The 20651-nt window shown below is 45.0% G+C and overlaps 2 protein-coding genes across 2 annotated transcripts; both read right to left on the minus strand.

The window, feature by feature from the left end:
- Positions 1-12605: 12605 nt before the first annotated feature.
- LOC139839314 (uncharacterized) lies at positions 12606-14602 on the minus strand. The gene is made up of 2 exons (XM_071829363.1): positions 13924-14602; positions 12606-12748 (listed from the first exon to the last, which is right to left on the minus strand). Exons 1-2 carry the CDS (start codon positions 14600-14602, stop codon positions 12606-12608), a joined length of 822 nt encoding a protein of 273 aa, XP_071685464.1.
- Positions 14603-17695: 3093 nt separating this feature from the next.
- On the minus strand, positions 17696-18403 carry LOC139839315 (uncharacterized). Its single transcript, XM_071829364.1, has one exon. It carries the CDS (start codon positions 18401-18403, stop codon positions 17696-17698), a length of 708 nt encoding a protein of 235 aa, XP_071685465.1.
- Between the last annotated feature and the right edge of the window lie 2248 nt (positions 18404-20651).

The following is a 20651-nucleotide window of genomic DNA, read 5'->3' on the forward strand; positions in this document are numbered from 1 at the left end:
CCTGGATAGACGACTATCTGCAGACTGTGATTCTGCAAAAGGGGAACCAGATAGTAGCAATGCAGTGCTTGCAGCTTTACCTAAAGGATTCAGCGCGAGCCTGGTTAAGAGGTCTGCCGAAGGGTTCCATCAAATCATGGGACGACCTAGTAGAGGCCTTCGTTGCCAACTTCCAAGCAACGTACAAAAGGCCCGTCGGGATCGAAGAGTTACGGCATTGCCAGCAAAAGCAGAAGGAATCGATGCGCTCATACATCGGGAGATTCACCAAACTCCTGAAAGCTGTGGAAGACGTATCTGTCGACAGAGCAATCGACGCCTTTAGCGACGGCATCCGACGTGAAAGTTACATAGAAGAACTCGGACGCAAAAAGCCGAAAACCATAACCAAGTTAATGGAAATCGCCAACAGCTGGGCTGATGGCGAGGACAACGTTCGAAAACCGCGATAGCGCAGTGATGACGAAGACGATGACCAGCCGAAGCATGACTCGGGTGGTCGAAGGGATCGAAACAAGAGAAGGAAGAACCGCAGCTATGACGACAACAATCTGGTAGCCGCAGGGTATTCTGATCGGCAGGATGATCGGTATGACGACAGACGAGATGATCGAAAGGACGGTAATCAGAACAACTCTGGGAATGGTGGCAACTATAAACCACGACAACAGAGGACTCCCGAGCTACCCTACGTTGAGTGATACGTCTCCAACGTATCGATAATTTCTTATGTTCCATGCCACATTATTGATGATATCTACATGTTTTATGCATACTTTATGTCATATTTATGCATTTTCCGGAACTAACCTATTGACGAGATGCCGAAGGGCCAGTTGCTGTTTTCTGCTGTTTTTGGTTTCAGAAATCCTAGTAAGGAAATATTCTCGGAATCGGACGAAATCAACACCGAAGATCTTAAAATTCCCGAAAGCTTCCAGAGCACCGAAGAAGGGCCAGAGGGGAGCCAGGGGGCCCCCACCCCACAGGGCGGCGCGGCCAAGGGGGGGGCGCCCCCCTAGTGTGTGGGCCCCTCGTGGCCCCTCCGACTCCGCCTCTTCACCTATTTAGTCATCCCTGACCTAAATCCTCGGCCCCGTTGGACGAAACCAGAGAAAACCATCCAGAGCCACCGCCATCGCGAAACTCCAATTCGGGGGACAGAAGTCTCTGTTCCGGCACCCTGCCGGGATGGGGAATTGCCCCCGGAGTCATCTCCACCACCGTCTCCACCGCTATCTTCACCGCCATCGCTGTCTCCATGATGAGGAGGGAGTAATTCACCCCCGGGGCTGAGGGCTCCGCTGTAGCTATGTGGTTCATCTCTCTCTCTTTGTGATCTAGTTGAATATCATCTATGTGCTACTCTAGTGATGTTATTAAAGTAGTCTATTCCTCCTGCACGGTGTAATGGTGACAGTGTGTGCATCGTGTAGTACTTGGCGTGGGGTATGATTGTAATCTCTCGTAGATTATGAAGTTAACTATTGCTATGATAGTATTGATGTGATCTATGCCTCCTTCATAGTGTGATGGTGACAGTGTGCATGCTATGTTAGTTCTCGGTGTAATTGTGTCGATCTATCTTACACTCTAAGGTTATTTAAATATGAACATTGAATATTGTGGAGCTTGTTAACTCCGGCATTGAGGGTTCGTGTAATCCTACACAGTTAGTGGTGTTCATCATCCAACAAGAGGGTGTAGAGTAGTCCTATTATGTGATCATTGTTGAGAGTGTCCACTAGTGAAAGCAGGATCCCTAGGCCTTGCTTCCAAGCATCGAATCTCCGTTTGTTTATTGTTTTGTTGCATGTTTACTCGCTGCCATATTTTATTTAGATTGCTATTACCACTCATATACATCCATATTACTTGCATCTCACTATCTCTTCGCCGAACTAGTGCACCTATACATCTGACAAGTGTATTAGGTGTGTTGGGGACACAAGAGACTTCTTGCTTTGTGGTTGCAGGGTTGCTTGAGAGGGATATCTTTGACCTCTTCCTCCCTGAGATCGATAAACCTTGGGTGATCCACTTAAGGGAAACTTGCTGCTGTTCTACAAACCTCTGCTCTTGGAGGCCCAACACTGTCTACAAGAATAGAATCACCCGTAGACATCAAGCACTTTTCTGGCGCCGTTGCCGGGGAGGAAAGGTAAAAGGTACTCACACTCCGGATCTCGGCTACGAAGCTATTTTCTGGCGCCGTTGTAAGTACTCAAAGCAATTTCCTTTAGATCCTGCAATTGCATCTTTTTGTTTCTTGTTTTACACTAGTAAGGCACAATGGAATACAACTATGAGCTTTTTAATTTATTTCCCAAGTTAAGACATGAATTGTGTGATGCGAAAATTAAAGAACCTATGGAGCCTCAATTGCATGCTAGTAGCAATGTTATTAGTATGAACGCAATCATTGCTAATGCTATGGATAAGTCTAAGCTTGGGGAAGCTAGTTTCTGTGATCTTTTTAGCTTCCCATCTTTAGGGGAGAAAATTTGTTCTGATAATGCTTTATCTCCCATATGCGATAACTCTAATGATGCTTGTGATATTTTAAATCCACCTACTGCAAGTACTGCTTTCAAGATACCCATGAAAATTATTGAACGTGTTATTGATAACCGCTATGAAGGGGATGGAACTGTCCATCCTGGAGATCATTTACTGTTTCTGCATGAATTATGCGGGTTATTCAAGTGTGCAGGTATCTCTATGGATGAAGTGAGGAAGAAGCTATTCTCTGTTTCGCTGTCTGGTAAAGCGGCGCATTGGTATAAATTGTTGAAGAATAGTCATTCTCTTGGTTGGGAGGAAATTGTATCTCTCTTTTACTCTAAATTTTATCCTCCTTATGAAGTGCATATTGATAGGAATTATATTTATAACTTTTATCCTCGTGATGGAGAGAGTATTTCTCAAGCGTGGGGGACATTGAAGTCACTAATGCTCAAATGTCCCATTCATGAGCTCCCCCATAATGTTATTGTTAACAATTTTTATGCGAGGCTTTCAGGACATCACAAGGACTATCTAGATGCCTGTTCGGAGGGATCTTTCACAAGCAAGGAGGTTGAAGCTAGGTGGGATCTTCTTGATCGGATTGAGGAGATAAAGCATTATCAGAACAACAAAGGTGAAGAGTCAGGTATAAATTATGATTATGAATGCATTGAAGCTTTTATGGATACTGATAAATTTCGAGATATGAGTGCTACTTATGTTCTTGACTCTCAAGTTGCTGCAAATCTTTATAAAGCCTTTGCTTCTCATTTTGAATTGCCTAAGAAGAATTTTGATAAGTATCATGAACCTTTTAAAGAGGCTTGCATGATGAATGAAATTGTTGTTAATGATTGCAATAAGCATGCTCAAACTCCTAAGAATGCTATTTCCTATAAGCATGTTAATTTTTGTGGAATGCATAGACCTTGTGGAATTAATCAAATCAAAGATGAATATTGTATCCATCATATTAATGAAAAAACTAGAAAGTGGTTTAGGGCTCTAGATGATCTTGGTAAAAAAGTGTGTGCCCTCTATCCTTTTATTGTGAACTTTGCCATGGAGTGGGTCATTTTAATTTTCAATGCTCCTCCAATTATAATTTGAACCCCATGAGTGCTACAAATTGGTATTGTGATGATGAAATTACTCCTAATCAGCATGATGAACTTACTTTATTTTTGTGGTGTGAAGAGCTCTCAAGAAAAATCTCTTTGTTACATATGAGTGATCTTGACATTGATGACGTCTTGCATGGGTGTTTTTCTTATTGCATTGATAATAGCCATACAAATACTTACATACAAAATATTTTAGAAGATGACACCTTGCCAAAATATGATAGGACCACTGTGTGTTTTGAACTAATTAATGAAAAGGAGGAATCCTCCCAAGTTTCTTCTATTGTTTCTGAAAGTCAATCAGGTTATGCGGACAAGCCACCCTTCAAGCCTCTTCCTCCTAAAGAAGGAAATGAGGAGAAGGAAGAGAAGAAGAAGAAGAAGTAGAAGGGAACGAAGAAGAAGAAGAAGAAGAAGAAGAAGAAGAAGAAGAAGAAGAAGAAGAAGAAGAAGAAGAAGAAGAAGAAGAAGAAGAAGAAGAAGAAGAAGGACAATAAAGAGAAAGAGGTAACGGCATATCCCCGCGTGAATGAGATAACGCTAGGTAACCGCAAGTATGTTGCTCCTAATGATTATTATGATAATGAATCTGAATACAATGATCTTCCTATGCCCTTTACATACATTAGTGATCATGATTTGAATGAGCACACTACTTTTGATATTGCAAATCTCTGGGAAACTAATTCTGAAAATGATGATGATAATAATTGCCATAGTATCAGTGCTATCCATGCTTCCTCCCATAATGATATAGAAAGCTCTAAGCTTGGGGAAGAGGTGTTTGAAAATCCTTTTGCTACTGATCAATATGTGTTTGATACATCTCCTTCTAATAACAATGATGGTATGGCCAGATAACTATTCTATTTCTTATGATGACACTGTGCCTCCGACCTTTGATGATTATTATAAAGAATGCTATGATATAAGTTATAACTATCCTTATGAAACTTGTCATAGTTATGATTGGATTACCAAAAACAATTCCCTTAATATGCAACTTGTTTACCATGTTCAAATTCTTGATAATAATCTTGCTCCAATTACTATTAATGAGAAGAACTCTTCTTATGCCAAAATTAATGATACTTCTATGCATATGAACCATGATAAGAATGTTTTAAGTGATGGGTATATTGTGGATTTCATCAATGATGCTACTGAAAGTTATTATGAGAGAGGGAAACATGGTTATATGCATCTTAATAATATTAAATTTCCCCTCTTTATGTTGAGAATCTTGAAGTTACTCGTGTTTTATCCTCTTATGCTTGTCACTTTGTTCTTCATGAATTCATTTGTGTACAAGATTCCTTTGCATAGGAAGTGGGTTAGACTTAAATGTGTTTTGAATTTGCCTCTTGATGCTCTCTTTTGCTTCAAATACTATTTCTTGCGAGTGCATCATTGAAATTACTGAGCCCATCTTAATGGCTATAAAGAAAGCACTTCTTGGGAGATAACCCATGTGTTTATTTTACTACAGAAATTTTGTTTTTTATTTGTGTCTTGGAAGTTGTTACTACTGTAGCAACCTCTCCTTATCTTAGTTTTGTTGCATTGTTGTGCCAAGTAAAGTCTTTGATAGTAAGGTTCATACTAGATTTGGATTACTGCGCAGAAACAGATTTCTTGCTGTCACGAATCTGGGCCTAATTCTCTGTAGGTAACTCAGAAAATTATGCCAATTTACGTGAGTGATCCTCAGATATGTACGCAACTTTCATTCAATTTGAGCATTTTCATTTGAGCAAGTCTGGTGCCTCAATAAAATTCGTCTTTACGGACTGTTCTGTTTTAACAGATTCTGCCTTTTATTTCGCATTGCCTCTTTTGCTATGTGGGATGGATTTTTTTGTTCCATTGACTTCCAGTAGCTTTAAACAATGTCCAGAAGTGTTAAGAATGATTGTGTCACCTCTGGACATGTGAATTTTTGATTATGCACTAACCCTCTAATGAGTTGTTTCGAGTTTGGTGTGGAGGAAGTTTTCAAGGGTCAAGAGAGGAGGATGATACAATGTGATCAAGAAGAGTGAAAGCTCTAAGCTTGGGGATGCCCCGGTGGTTCATCCCTGCATATTTCAAGAAGACTCAAGCGTCTAAGCTTGGGGATGCCCAAGGCATCCCCTTCTTCATCGACAAATTATCAGGTTCCTTCTCTTGAAACTATATTTTTATTCGGTCACATCTTATGTACTTTACTTGGAGCGTCTGTGTGCTTTTGTTTTCATTTTTGTTTTGTTTGAATAAATGCTTGTGTGGGAGAGAGACACTCTCTGCTGGTTCATATGAACACATGTGTTCTTAGCTTTTAATTTTTATGGCGAAGGTTGAAACTGCTTCGTTAAATTGTTATATGGTTGGAAACGGGAAATGCTACATGTAGTAATTGGTATGATGTCTTGAATAATTTGATACGTGGCAATTGTTGTGCTCATGTTTAAGATCTTGCATCATATACTTTGCACCTATTAATGAAGAAGTACATATAGCTTGCTAAAATTTGGTTTGCATAATTGGTCTCTCTAAGGTCTAGATAATTCCTAGTAAGAGTTTGAACAACAAGGAAGACGGTGTAGAGTCTTATAATGTTTACAATATGTCTTTTATGTGAGTTTTGCTGCACTGCTTCATACTTGTGTTTGTTTCAAATAACCTTGCTAGCCTAAGCCTTGTATCGAGAGGGAATACTTCTAATGCATCCAAAATCCTTGAGCCAACCACTATGCCATTTGTGTCCACCATACCTACCTACTACATGGTATTTCTCCGCCATTCCAAAGTAAATTGCTTGAGTGCTACCTTTAAACAATTCAAAATTTATTACCTCTGATTTGTGTCAATGTTTTATAGCTCATGAGGAAGTATGTGGTGTTTATCTTTCAATCTTGTTGGGCAACTTTCACCAATGGACTAGTGGCTTCATCCGCTTATCCAATAATTTTGCAAAAAGAGCTGACAATGGGATTCCCAGTCCCAAATTAATTAACCTTCATAATATTACAAAAATAGACACTCCTCCATGGTATGTGATTGTTGGACGGCACCCGAAGGATTCGGTTAGCCATGGCTTGAGAAAGCAAAGGTGGGAAGGAGTGTCATCATAATAAAACTAAAATAAAAAGGCACTCTTTCATGGTATGAGATTGTTGGCAGGCACCCGAGGATTCGGTTAGCCATGGTTTGTGAAACCAAAGGTTGGAAGGAGTGCCACCCAAAAATAAAAATAAAATGGGAGCCGCTGTTTGAAGGTTTGTCTGGCAAGGGGGTTAGAATGCCCACTACCATTCGTTGACAACAACAAACACCTCTCAAAACTTTACTTTTATACTCTCTTGATGTTTTCAAAATCAAAGCTCTAGCACAAATATAGCAATCGATGCTTCCCTCTGCGAAGGGCCAATCTTTTACTTTTATGTTGAGTCAGTTCACCTATTTCTCTCCATCTCAAGAAGCAAACACTTGTGTGAACTGTGCATTGATTCCTACATACTTGCATATTGCACTTATTATATTACTTAATGTTGACAATATCCATGAGATATGCATGTTACAAGTTGAAAGCAACCGCTGAAACTTAATCTTCCTTTGTGTTGCTTCGATACCTTTACTTTGAATTATTGCTTTATGAGTTAACTCTTATGCAAGACTTATTGATGCTTGTCTTGAAGTACTATTCATGAAAAGTCTTTGCTATATGATTCATTTGTTTACTCATGTCATTACCATTGTTTTGATCGCTGCATTCATTACATGTGCTTACAATAGTATGATCAAGGTTATGATGGCATGTCACTCCAGAAATTATCTTTGTTATCGTTTACCTGCTCGGGACGAGCAGAAACTAAGCTTGGGGATGCTGATACGTCTCCAACGTATCGATAATTTCTTATGTTCCATGCCACATTATTGATGATATCTACATGTTTTATGCATACTTTATGTCATATTTATGCATTTTCCGGAACTAACCTATTGAGGAGATGCCGAAGGGCCAGTTGCTGTTTTCTGCTGTTTTTGGTTTCAGAAATCCTAGTAAGGAAATATTCTCGGAATCGGACGAAATCAACACCGAAGATCTTAAAATTCACGGAAGCTTCCAGAGCACCGAAGAAGGGCCAGAGGGGAGCCAGGGGGCCCCACCCCACAGGGCGGCGCGGCCAAGGGGGGGCGCCCCCTAGTGTGTGGGCCCCCCGTGGTCCCTCCGACTCCGCCTCTTCGCCTATTTAGTCGTCCCTGACCTAAATCCTCGGCCCCATTGGACGAAACCAGAGAAAACCATCCAGAGCCGCCGCCATCGCGAAACTCCAATTCGGGGGGACAGAAGTCTCTGTTCCGGCACCCTGCCGGGACGGGGAATTGCCCCCGGAGTCATCTCCACCGCCGTCTCCACCGCTATCTTCACCGCCATCGCTGTCTCCATGATGAGGAGGGAGTAATTCACCCCCGGGGCTGAGGGCTCCGCTGTAGCTATGTGGTTCATCTCTCTCTCTTTGTGATCTAGTTGAATATCATCTATGTGCTACTCTAGTGATGTTATTAAAGTAGTCTATTCCTCCTGCACGGTGTAATGGTGACAGTGTGTGCATCGTGTAGTACTTGGCGTGGGGTATGATTGTAATCTCTCGTAGATTATGAAGTTAACTATTGCTATGATAGTATTGATGTGATCTATGCCTCCTTCATAGTGTGATGGTGACAATATGCATGCTATGTTAGTTCTTGGTGTAATTGTGTCGATCTATCTTACACTCTAAGGTTATTTAAATATGAACATTGAATATTGTGGAGCTTGTTAACTCCAGCATTGAGGGTTCGTGTAATCCTACATAGTTAGTGGTGTTCATCATCCAACAAGAGGGTGTAGAGTAGTCCTATTATGTGATCATTGTTGAGAGTGTCCACTAGTGAAAGCAGGATCCCTAGGCCTTGCTTCCAAGCATCGAATCTCCGTTTGTTTACTGTTTTGTTGCATGTTTACTCACTGCCATATTTTATTCAGATTGCTATTGCCACTCATATACATCCATATTACTTGCATCTCACTATCTCTTCGCCGAACTAGTGCACCTATACATCTGACAAGTGTATTAGGTGTGTTGGGGACACAAGAGACTTCTTGCTTTGTGGTTGCAGGGTTGCTTGAGAGGGATATCTTTGACCTCTTCCTCCCTGAGATCGATAAACCTTGGGTGATCCACTTAAGGGAAACTTGCTGCTGTTCTACAAACCTCTGCTCTTGGAGGCCCAACACTGTCTACAAGAATAGAAGCACCCGTAGACATCAAGCACTTTTCTGGCGCCGTTGCCGGGGAGGAAAGGTAAAAGGTACTCACACTCCGGATCTCGGCTACGAAGCTATTTTCCGGCGCCGTTGTAAGTACTCGAAGCTATTTCCTTTAGATCCTGCAATTGCATCTTTTTGTTTCTTGTTTTACACTAGTAAGGCACAATGGAATACAACTATGAGCTTTTTAATTTATTTCCTAAGTTAAGACATGAATTGTGTGATGCGAAAATTAAAGAACCTATGGAGCCTCAATTGCATGCTAGTAGCAATGTTATTAGTATGAACGCAATCACTGCTAATGCTATGGATAAGTCTAAGCTTGGGGAAGCTAGTTTCTGTGATCTTTTTAGCTTCCCATCTTTAGGGGAGAAAATTTGTTCTGATAATGCTTTATCTCCCATATGCGATAACTCTAATGATGCTTGTGATATTTTAAATCCACCTACTGCAAGTACTGCTTTCAAGAAACCCATGAAAATTATTGAACGTGTTTGTGGGGACCCCAGACTAACTGTCCGAAATACCCTGTTATGCATTCAACTCACGGTCCCATGATCAGTGCACCGTGAGCACATAACCGAACTGAATATCCAGAATTACATCATCCATTACAGTACCGAATAAATAAGTCTTACAAAGCGGGGTCACGTGACCCAGGCTTACATAAATGCCTCAACGGGCAAGTTCACAAAACACAGCAGCGGATACACATCAACGTCGTCGGGCCCAAGTCATGCCTTAGATCCTACAGGCGTCTGACTCGGAGAGCGTCCTAGGTCGCATAGTCGTCATGATATCCTCCATCGTCTTCATAGTCCTCCTCATAGTCTGGCCAAGTTAATAGCCAGGGACAAAGCCGTAAGTACATTTGGAATTGTACTTGCAAACCATCATAAGAGGGGTGCAACAAAATCTAACTAAAGGAGACAAGGGAGTAAGTCTAGTTTCTCTTGTGGATATAGCATGTGGAAGAGAAATAGTTTCTCTTGTGGATATAGCATATTCCAACCATAATTGCTTACATAGCATCCCAACTCCTCATGTGAAGGGAACACTATGATTTTCCTATGACATCTCTATACCTTTGTTAAAGAAGAGTTGCATTCTTTCATCTCAATTGATGAATATGCGAGGGAAATCCTATGGCATCTCTATATCTTGGTTAAAGAAGAGTTGCAATCTTTCATCTCAATTGAAGAATATGCGAGGGAAATCCTATGGCATCTCTATATATTTGTTAAAGAAGAGTTGCAATCTTTCATCTCAATTGATGAATATGCAAGGGAAATCCTATGGCATCTCTATATCTTTGTTAAAGAAGAGTTGCAATCTTTCATCTCAATTGATGAATATGCGAGGGAAATCCTATGGCATCTCTATATCTTTGTTAAAGAAGAGTTCCTCTTCGAGAACCGTCTAGGAAAGGGTTCCCCGCTTAGTCTCCATTTTCCACGACCATCTCCATATGGTCAACACACGCCCTTTTTCCGTACCTCATCGGTACACGTCCACACAACACTTTCTTTTCAAGACATTTGCTCAAATCAAAACACAAGCCCCGGTAAAGGTAGACCATTGCAACCCGTCCATGACCGCGGACGCGGCTATTCGAATAGATTTAACTCTGCAGAGTTTGCGCACTTTCCCCACAAGAACTGATAAATCCGCCGGGATCATCCCCGGATCGTCATACGAAAGTATGCGAGACTCGGATAACCAGTCATACTCTTTCGCCCGTCTCCATTGGCACAAGTCCTTCCCTGCGGGCTTACCCCTTCCCGGCACCCCGGCAGCATACCTCCATTTGAGCGTATCTCCGGCGCCACGACAGAAGACCCTCAGTAATCGTCCGGCTATCAGTTAAGACAGTGTATTGCCTCCTCCAGAGCGCAACCCGGCGTCGGAGGTCATCGGGACCCTCCCTAGAAAGTTGTGAAGGGTGCTCATGCCAATTTCAACAGACTACGAACTAAGCCCGTGCCCATATTGGATAATGTGGTTGCGCGAATGAAGTTGGGCTGGTGTACACTTATACGCAGTGCCCCTTTTTAGAAAACACTTATTTTTCCCCCAACACCTCGGTTGCTCAACCAACCACCATACACCACTTTCCCAAACACCTTTATCAAGATCTTTTGTTTTCATAAGCCATACACTTGGGTTAACTCACCCAAGGTTTTTATAAACATTTACAACAAGGTAAACCTTGAGGGGTTCCCATCCTATAGTCTCATGAGAAGGAACTACTACAACACCATGGCCGAGATGAAGGTCATCATGCCATGAGAGCATATGTGAGTGGCAAAAGGTGGCTCTCACTTGCATAAGGTATGCATGTAAGACGATAATATAGGGTGGATCAACTTTCAGATTTGGTGGTGCTATTATACATCTTGGGTGGGGTAGGTGTATCACTCTTTTAACAATCAGAGGACACACGGCATACTTCTCTCAATATGAGAATTACACCAAGCATCATGAGTTTGGTACCTCTGCTCAACAAAATGGGGTGTGGTGTAAAAATCTAATTTGGAATAGTACATGCTCATGTTGAGCACTCAAGAAGACCCAAGGGAGTAGCACGGCAGTAACACCATGCATCCATTCACGTGTGAACCAAGATGGAAGATCACCACAAGGAACTATTCCTATTACATCCGTACATAGACCAACATAGAGAGATCATCACATAAAATAGGTAAGATGCTTAGGGATATCAACAAATGACACCCAACCCACATCATTCAGAGTTCAAAGATGGCTTGCCTTGGTTGGCTTGTCCCTGGTCCTCCTCAAATTCTTCACCAAAGTCCTCCCCTTCCACTTCTCCCTCGTTTGTATCTAGCGTCGCAAAAGTAAACGATGCATACAATCAACACATAGTTCAAGAAAAAAGAATAAATAAATGAAAAGGCAAAATATGCAGGGGAGTTGTTTGACAGTAACAAAACATGGTTTGGCCATTTTTATAAACAAGAAGTATCAAGGTTTAAATATAAACATCAAACTATAGACCTATCATTTTATGTGACACACATGCACTTATAACCAGAGATGAAAAATTACTAACAGAGGCTACTGGTATTTTTCCTGGATGCACAGTAACAAAATAAGACTAACCCACTTGGAATCATTCAAAAATATTTATTTTTCAATTTTTAAGGTCCAATTTACTAACCAGAAACAGAGATCATGTTTCATTTACTAAAAATCGCACAAATATCCTAAAAATACAAGGCCAGTGGCATCTGAAAGGTAATTTTATACCGGTTCCAATGCAGTTGGAATCACCTCAATCCGAGTTACCAATTTACTTTTATAAGCAAAACAGTACACTGGTTAGTTTTCATTTTTAGTTTCTATTTATCAAAATTTCAAATTAATGAAATGGGCGGGAACGCCCTGGGCCGTGCATGTGCTGTGCAGATGGGCCGGCCCAGTGGGGCTCTCCGGTGGCCAGTGAAAAAAAAGAAAAAGAGAAAAAGGCCGGGGGCCGTGGCGGGCCAGGCAGGCCGACGTGGCCATGCACGCCGACGTGGCCGTGCATGCGCCATGCGCCCGCCCGATCTGGATCCGACGGCCCAGATCTGGTGCGTGCGCGACGTCTGAGGTGCTCGCCGGCGCGGCGGAAGAAAGGGGGCGGCCAGGGGCTTACCGGCGGCTGGCGATGGCGTGGATCAGTGCAGGTGGTGTGGTGGCATAGGCGTGCGTCGGGTTCGTGCACGGGCGGCGTCCAGGGGCGTCTGCTCCTCCTCTGGGGACGTCAACGGCAGCACGGGCGGCGTCGGCTCGTCATCAGCATCGTCGTTCTGCCGCCGATCTGCGCGTCAGGGGTAGGGGAGCAGGGTTAGGATAAGCAGGAGAGGGTGCTGGTGTTGAGAGAGTGAGGAGAGGAGCGTCGGTGGCGTCGCGGCGGTGACCACCTGCGCGTCACCCTCGCGGTGACCACGGCGGGATGGCGTCGGGCAGTGGTGGCAGCGGCTCGAGCGGCAGCTCGAGCGGCCAGGGGTGGAGTGGGGCAGCCTAACGGCGCTGTGGAGGTGGGAGCTGAAGGGAGAGGGTGGCGTTTGGGCGGGTTTTATAGGCAGGCGGAGGAGCGGTAGTGGCGTGGGCGGTGGCGATGGCCAACGGGCGCGCAAGGGCTGGCGTCACCAACTGGCCCCACGGTGACGTCGCCCTGGTGGCGTCAGCGATGGGAGGGAGCCGAGGCGGTGGGAGGGCAGTCGAGGCTGATGGCGCGTCGTGCGAGGCGACGCCATCATGTCTCCTGCCAGCGTGGCGCGTGCGTGCGTTTAGGGCTAGGGTTTGGCGCGGGAGAGGGGGTGCTGGTGGGGTTTGGGCCAGAGAAGAGAGAAAGAGAGAAAGAGAGAGGGCCAGGGTTGGGCCAGGGTAGAGAGAGGGAGTGGTGGCGTCGGCCACGGCCCAAACCAGAGAAGAAAAAGAGAGGAAAGGGAGAAAGAAAAAGAGAGGGGGAGGTTTCCCCTCTTGTCTCTCGGCCAAAACCCAAGAGAGAAAAGAGAGAGAAGAGAAAGGGGCAGGGGTGAAAAAGAGAGAGGCCATGCCCTGTGCAATGTGCCCAAGTGTGACAAGAAATCATGTGCACAAATGTGAAAACATAAAATGACAATAAAAAGGTGATGATGGTGTTGATGGTGCAACCCTAGGTGAATTGGTGGTGGTGTAGAGAAGAGGGTAGAGTGTTCTTCCCATCCAAGGTGATGCTTACCACCCTAGGGTTAGGGTTTTTGAGGGGCATAGTGCATTAGAGGTGGTGCCATTTAAATAAGTAGATCAAACCCTAAAAATTTAGAGAGTGGTGTATAAATTAACCTAAAGGTGGGGTGACACACATAACACACCAAGAAAAATATTTGAGTTAACCCAAGCAAGAATTCTAACCTACACTCAATCACAAGTGTTAAATAAAAAAATTTGTTGGCTCAAATTTTTAACTTGAAGAAATATGCAGGTTTTGAAAAATGGGGTGTTACAGACCTTCCCCCCTTAAAAGAATCTCGTCCCGAGATTGCACGGCTAAGAGCTTGAACAGGTGTGGAAATTCTTGTCTCAGATAATCCTCTCTTTCCCAGGTGGCTTCATCTTCAGAGTGATTACTCCATTGGACCTTGAAGAATTTTATCTTCCTCCGGCGGGTGACCCTAACGGCTTCATCCAGAATACGGATGGGGTTCTCTCTGTAGGTTAAGTCGTGATTGAGGTCGATTGCTCGGTAGTCGATATCCTTGAAAACTTCAGCCTTGTTTGGTGCTTGGAGGCATCTCCGAAGTTGGGAGACATGGAAGACGTCATGGAACTCTAACAATTCCGGGGGTAGTTCAAGCTGGTAAGATACTTCTCCTCTTCGTCCTAGTATCTTGAAAGGACCAATATACCTGGGCGCAAGCTTGCCTTTAACATGGAAACGTTTCATTCCTTTGAGAGGGGTTACCCGGAGATAGGCGAAATCTCCGGCGCAGAAAGTTAACTCTCGACGCTTGGAGTCAGCGTAACTCTTCTGGCGGGACTGTGCAGCTCTCAGCCGGTCACGAATAAACTGGACTTGTTCCTCTGCTTCCCGAAGTATGTCTGGCCCGAACACTTGACTTTCTCCGGTCTCGGTCCAATTGAGAGGGGTTCTGCATCTTCTCCCATAGAGGGCTTCAAAAGGGGCCATCCGAAGACTGGCTTGATAACTGTTGTTATAGGAAAACTCTGCGAAGGGCAGACAATCTTCCCACTTGGTTCCGTAAGCAAGAGCGCAAGCTCGAAGCATGTCCTCCAGGATTTGATTTACCCTTTCGGTCTGTCCTCCGGTTTGGGGATGATAGGCGGTACTAAATGATAACTTGGTGCCCATAGCCTCGTGAAGCTTGTGCCAGAAACGAGAAGTGAACTGGGTGCCTCGATCTAACACGATAACCTTGGGAACGCCGTGAAGGCTAACTATACGGGAGATGTAGAGATCGGCTAACGCTCTCCCGCGATCGGTGGTCTTGACAGGCAGAAAATGAGCGACTTTAGTGAGACGATCAACTATCACCCAGATGGAATCATGTCCACGGTTAGATCTGGGAAGTCCGGTGATAAAGTCCATACCCAGTTCTTCCCATTTCCATAGGGGCATCTTCAAGGGTTGCAATAACCCGGCAGGGCGTTGGTGCTTAGCTTTAACTTTCTGGCAGACATCACATCGGGCGATAAAGAAGGCAATGTCCCGCTTCATTCCATGCCACCAAAAGGTGTCTTTTAGATCTTGGTACATCTTAGATCCTCCAGGGTGAATAGAGTAAGAAGTATTATGGGCCTCCTCCATTATAAGGTTCTTCAAATCAGGGATATTGGGTACGCAGAGGCGTCCATTGTACCACAGTACTCCGTTGGGGTCTATCGAAAATCCTTCTAGTTTTTTCCTGCCCATGCGGCGTTTGATCCCTTCAATACTTTTATGCCCAACTTGGGCTTCCTTGATCTGATCTCTAAGGGTGGGTTTGGCTTCCATGGCAGCAAGGAATCCATGGCTAACCAATTCTAATCCGAATTCCTCGAATTCTTGGTAAAGCATGGGTTGGTCGACTTTCAAACGAAAGTTAAGGGAACAAGGTTCTCTGCTGAGGGCGTCGGCAACTACATTAGCTTTTCCTGGGTGGTAATGGATACTTAGATCATAGTCCTTGATGAGCTCAATCCATCTCCTCTGTCGCATGTTCAACTCTCTCTGGGTGAAGATATACTTAAGGCTTTTGTGATCGGTGTAAATATCACACCTATTTCCGATGAGGTAGTGACGCCAAGTCTTGAGAGCGTGAACTACGGCTGCTAATTCCAGGTCATGGGTGGGGTAATTGGCTTCGTGGGGTTTCAGCTGTCGAGAGAGATAAGAGATTACTTTTCCTTCTTGCAATAAGACACTTCCAAGACCAATTTTGGAAGCATCACAATAGATCACAAAGTCCTTGGTGACGTCGGGCATGGTCAAGATGGGGGCTGATACAAGTCGCCTTTTTAGTTCTTGAAAACTCTCTTCACATTTTTCCGTCCATTCAAACTTCTTACCCTTTTTAAGCAGAAGGGTCATTGGCTTGGCGATGCTTGAGAATCCTTCAACGAACTTACGGTAATATCCCGCCAATCCGAGGAAAGACCTCACTTCTGTAACATTCTTAGGGGGTTGTCGGTCCACAATAGACTTGATCAGAGAGGGGTCAACAGAGAGTCCTCCGGCAGATAAGACGTGGCCCAGAAATCCAACTTCCTTGAGCCAGAACTGACACTTACTGAACTTTGCATACAGTTGGTGTTGCCGAAGGGTACCCAAGACTAGTCGCAGATGCTCTTCATGTTCTTCCTCAGTTTTGGAGTAGACCAAGATATCATCGATGAACACTACCACAAATTTGTCTAGGTATTCCATGAAGACCTTGTTCATGAGGTTCATGAAGTAGGCAGGGGCATTGGTGAGTCCAAAGGACATTACGGTGTACTCATACAGTCCGTAAAGGGTGGTGAAAGCATTCTTGGGAATGTCGGATTCTCTTACTTTGAGTTGGTGGTACCCGGTGCGAAGGTCGATTTTGGAGAAAACCTTTGCTCTGTTCATCTGATCGAATAAATCATCGATCTTGTGCAGAGGGTACTTATTTTTAATGGTTACTTCATTAAGTCTTCGATAGTCCACACACAAGCGAATGGTTCCGTCTCTCTTGTCCACGAAGATCACAGGCGATCCCCATGGTGATGCACTTGGCCTGATCAGACCTTTGGCCAACAGATCATCCAACTGTCGCTTCAACTCGATCAATTCTTGGGGGTTCATACGGTAAGGTCTCTGGGCTATGGGGGCAGTTCCTGGGAGTAGTTCTATGATGAACTCAATGTCTCGGTCAGGGGGCATACCGGGCAATTCTTCCGGAAAAGCATCAGGGTACTCACAGACTACAGGTACTTGTTCGAGAACGGGTCCAGAGATGCTTTTCTTACAGAAGGCTTTGGATGAGTGTATGGTGGCGGTGTATTTTACTGGTAGGCCTTGATCATTGGTTAGGGTAATAGATTTTTGGACGCAGTCAATGTGTCCCTTGTACTTAGTCATCCAGTCCATACCAAGAATTACTTCTAAGCCTTGGGCTCCTAGGACTATGAGTTCTGCTTGGAAAGGTACTCTTTGTATGATAATGGGAACTTGTTTGCAAGATAAGCGGGTTTTAGCAGTGGATCCAGGAATTTGTACTAGCATGAGGCGTTTCATGATGGTTGGTTTTAACCCACTTTTCTTAACGAAAGGTTCGGTAACGAAAGAATGAGATGCTCCGGAATCAAAGAGAACTCGGGTGGGGGTGGAGTTGACAAGGAACGTACCCATCACAATGTCCGGAGTCTCCTCAGCTTCTTCAGCGCTGGCGTGGTTCAGGTGTCCATGGGCGGCGTTGGCCTGCTTCTTGATAACCGGCTTCTTTCCTGACGCCGTCCTAGCTTGAGCCTGATTGGGTCTTGGCGTGTTGGCGCGTTGGGGAGTCCTCATCTTGGTAGGGCACTCACGAGAGAAGTGTCCAGGCTTCCCGCAAGCGAAGCATCCATCGCCTTGAGGGCGAGCTGGCGGATTGGGGCGAGGGTTGGTATTGAATCCTCCAGAACGGTGCTGCGGAGCTGAACGATTGGGGGCATAATTGTTGGAGCGATAAGCTGGGGTTGGCGAAGGGTTCCTCTGGGGTGGGTTGGCGGGTCTTGATGGGGGCAGACTGCGGTACTTGGGGTTGCTGGGCCCACCCTGTTACTGCAGCATCTTGCGCTTTCTGGTCTCAATGGCAGCTTTGCGCTTCGACTCCACCATAATGGCGGCATCCACTAGCGCCTCCAAGTCAGGGTAGGGTACAGCCACAAGAATACTCTGAATCTCCTCATGCAGGCCATTCATGAAACGGTCGCGCTTCTTCTCATCGGTGTCCGTGTCTTGAGGGGCGTACCTTGCTAAGGTATTAAACTTGTCAAGGTAGTCCACCACATTGGAGTTGTTCTGCTTCAGATTGAAGAATTCATCCCGCTTCATCTTGATTAATCCCGTAGGAATGTGAGCTTTGCGGAACTTGGCGGTGAACTCCTCCCAGTTTATGACATGTTCAGGAGCTTGCATGGCCTTGACGTTCTCCCACCATGCGCGTGCAGGTCCAGCGAGAAAGTGGGTGGCGAGGAGAACTTTCTCGTTGTCTCCCACGGCAGCGACTTCCAAGTTGTTTTCAATGGTGCGGAGCCAATCGTCTGCGTCAAGAGGAGCGGTACACTTGGAGAACACGGGTGGGTTGGTGTTCTGGAAATCCCGAAGGCGTGACCTTGGCGCTTCTTTGCCGTGTCCTTCTCCTTCTTCATTGTTGCGGTTTCCCGCGGCGGCTTGAGCGATTTGCCGAAGCGCGGCAATGTTAGCTTCACTCTCCTGGCGGGCACGCTGGCGATCCTCCATCAAGAGGCGCAGGATTTGGGCCATGTTGGGATCCGGAGGTGGTGATGGTGGGTTTCCGGAGGTGGAACCTCCATGACGAGTCTCAACCATCTGGGGAGGTAAAAAGGATAGCCATGGTCATAAGATGACGAGAAAGAGGGATGTTCGAAGTTCAAGTACTTTGCCAAGGGGAAGGAACATGCATGCATAAGAAAAGAAATTTGGAAAAAGAGTGGCAAATCATAGTAACACGAATAGCAACAATCAAACATCATCGTTGGTTCTACCCAAAAGCATCAAGTTCACATCCATAAAGGTCACACATGGACCAATTCAAAGTACGCCATACATAAGGGACATCCTAACATAAAACAAGTCGCGAGTGCACGCCTAGAAGTCATCAAGTGGCGCGGAAGGGCCATCAAACGGAGGCTCCTCGGGATCCTCCTCATCCTCCGTAGTAGCCTCCACGGTGCGAAGTGGTGCGGGTTCTTTGGCCGCATCGTTGATGAAGGCGCGGTCATCTTCATCCTCGTCGTCAAGCCCATCAAGTCCTTCCTCCTCCATGTAGTCCTCATCGTCGCTAATAAGAGCGGTGTGCTCCTTGCGGATATCTTCGCCGTCGTCCTAAGTGTTCTCCAGCTTGTCCTCGGCATCGCGGAGGGCGGCCTTGAGGTGCATAACCTTGACTTTAAGCATGTAGTTGGACTCGCGAGTACGGAGGGTCTTCTTCTGTTGGCGGCGATGCTTGAGCTTGGCCAACTTCAGATCCATCTTGAGGCCCTCCATCTCATGCTTCAACACCTCATTCTCCATCCTGTTGGAGTCAAGGCTGAGCTGAGTCTTGAACAGCAAGTTCTCCAACTGGCACACTTGGCGCCCAAGGGGGCAATAGTAGGGGATCATAGTGGGAATCCCCTCCTCATTGCGGCGTCCCAAGAAGGCGTGAGGAAGTCCCATGGCCTCCAACTCGACACGGTGGTGGAAGACAAGGCGGGAGAGGGCTGCTTGGAGCACCCTCACAAGTCCATCCTCCCATGTGCGGTCAAAGACCTGGACCTCAATCTCCTCAAGCTGCTTCACATGAGAGCCGCGAAGTGTGCATACCACCATCCAGGACATCTCGCCGTCCTTGGTGCTTTCCATCTGCCCACCCTTCACTTCGGGTGCCAGGCGTCCAACGGCCTGCGACACCTCGACGAGGGCGGTCTCAAACAGGTAGGGGGGCTTCTTGAAGCCAAGCTGGATGCTCTAAGTGAACATCGGTGGATCCATCTACACAAAAAAATTAAGTTCATGATTAGCATCATGATCAAAGTGTGCAAAATTTTAAGTACATAATGTAAAACATTTAAGATTAATGCAAGTAATATTTAATCTAAAAGAAATTAGGGGAGAGACTAGGCATTATTTCAGCAAATAGTCATCTCGTTTTTGATATAGAAAATAGTTTGGTACTAACTTTGCGTCCATGCTAACTAGGGCTTCCTAAGGTCAGGATGGCTCTGATACCAGCTCTGTGGGGACCCCGGACTAACTGTCCGAAATACCCTGTTATGCATTCACTCACGATCCCATGATCAGTGCACCGTGAGCACATAACCGAACTGAATATCCAGAATTACATCATCCATTACAGTACTGAATAAATAAGTCTTACAAAGCGGGGTCACATGACCCAGGCTTACATAAATGCCTCAACGGGCAAGTTCACAAAACACATCAGCGGATACACATCAACGTCGTCGGGCCCAAGTCATGCCTTAGATCCTACAGGCGTCTGACTCGGAGAGCGTCCTAGGTCGCATAGTCGTCATGATATCCTCCATCGTCTTCATAGTCCTCCTCATAGTCTGGCCAAGTTAATAGCCAGGGACAAAGCCGTAAGTACATTTGGAATTGTACTTGCAAACCATCATAAGAGGGGTGCAACAAAATCTAACTAAAGGAGACAAGGGAGTAAGTCTAGTTTCTCTTGTGGATATAGCATGTGGAAGAGAAATAGTTTCTCTTGTGGATATAGCATATTCCAACCATAATTGCTTACATAGCATCCCAACTCCTCATGTGAAGGGAACACTATGATTTTCCTATGACATCTCTATACCTTTGTTAAAGAAGAGTTGCATTCTTTCATCTCAATTGATGAATATGCGAGGGAAATCCTATGGCATCTCTATATCTTGGTTAAAGAAGAGTTGCAATCTTTCATCTCAATTGATGAATATGCGAGGGAAATCCTATGGCATCTCTATATCTTTGTTAAAGAAGAGTTGCAATCTTTCATCTCAAT

The sequence above is a fragment of the Lolium perenne genome, chromosome 4 (assembly GCF_019359855.2).
Source record: "Lolium perenne isolate Kyuss_39 chromosome 4, Kyuss_2.0, whole genome shotgun sequence".
In the NCBI taxonomy this organism is placed as follows: domain Eukaryota; kingdom Viridiplantae; phylum Streptophyta; class Magnoliopsida; order Poales; family Poaceae; genus Lolium; species Lolium perenne.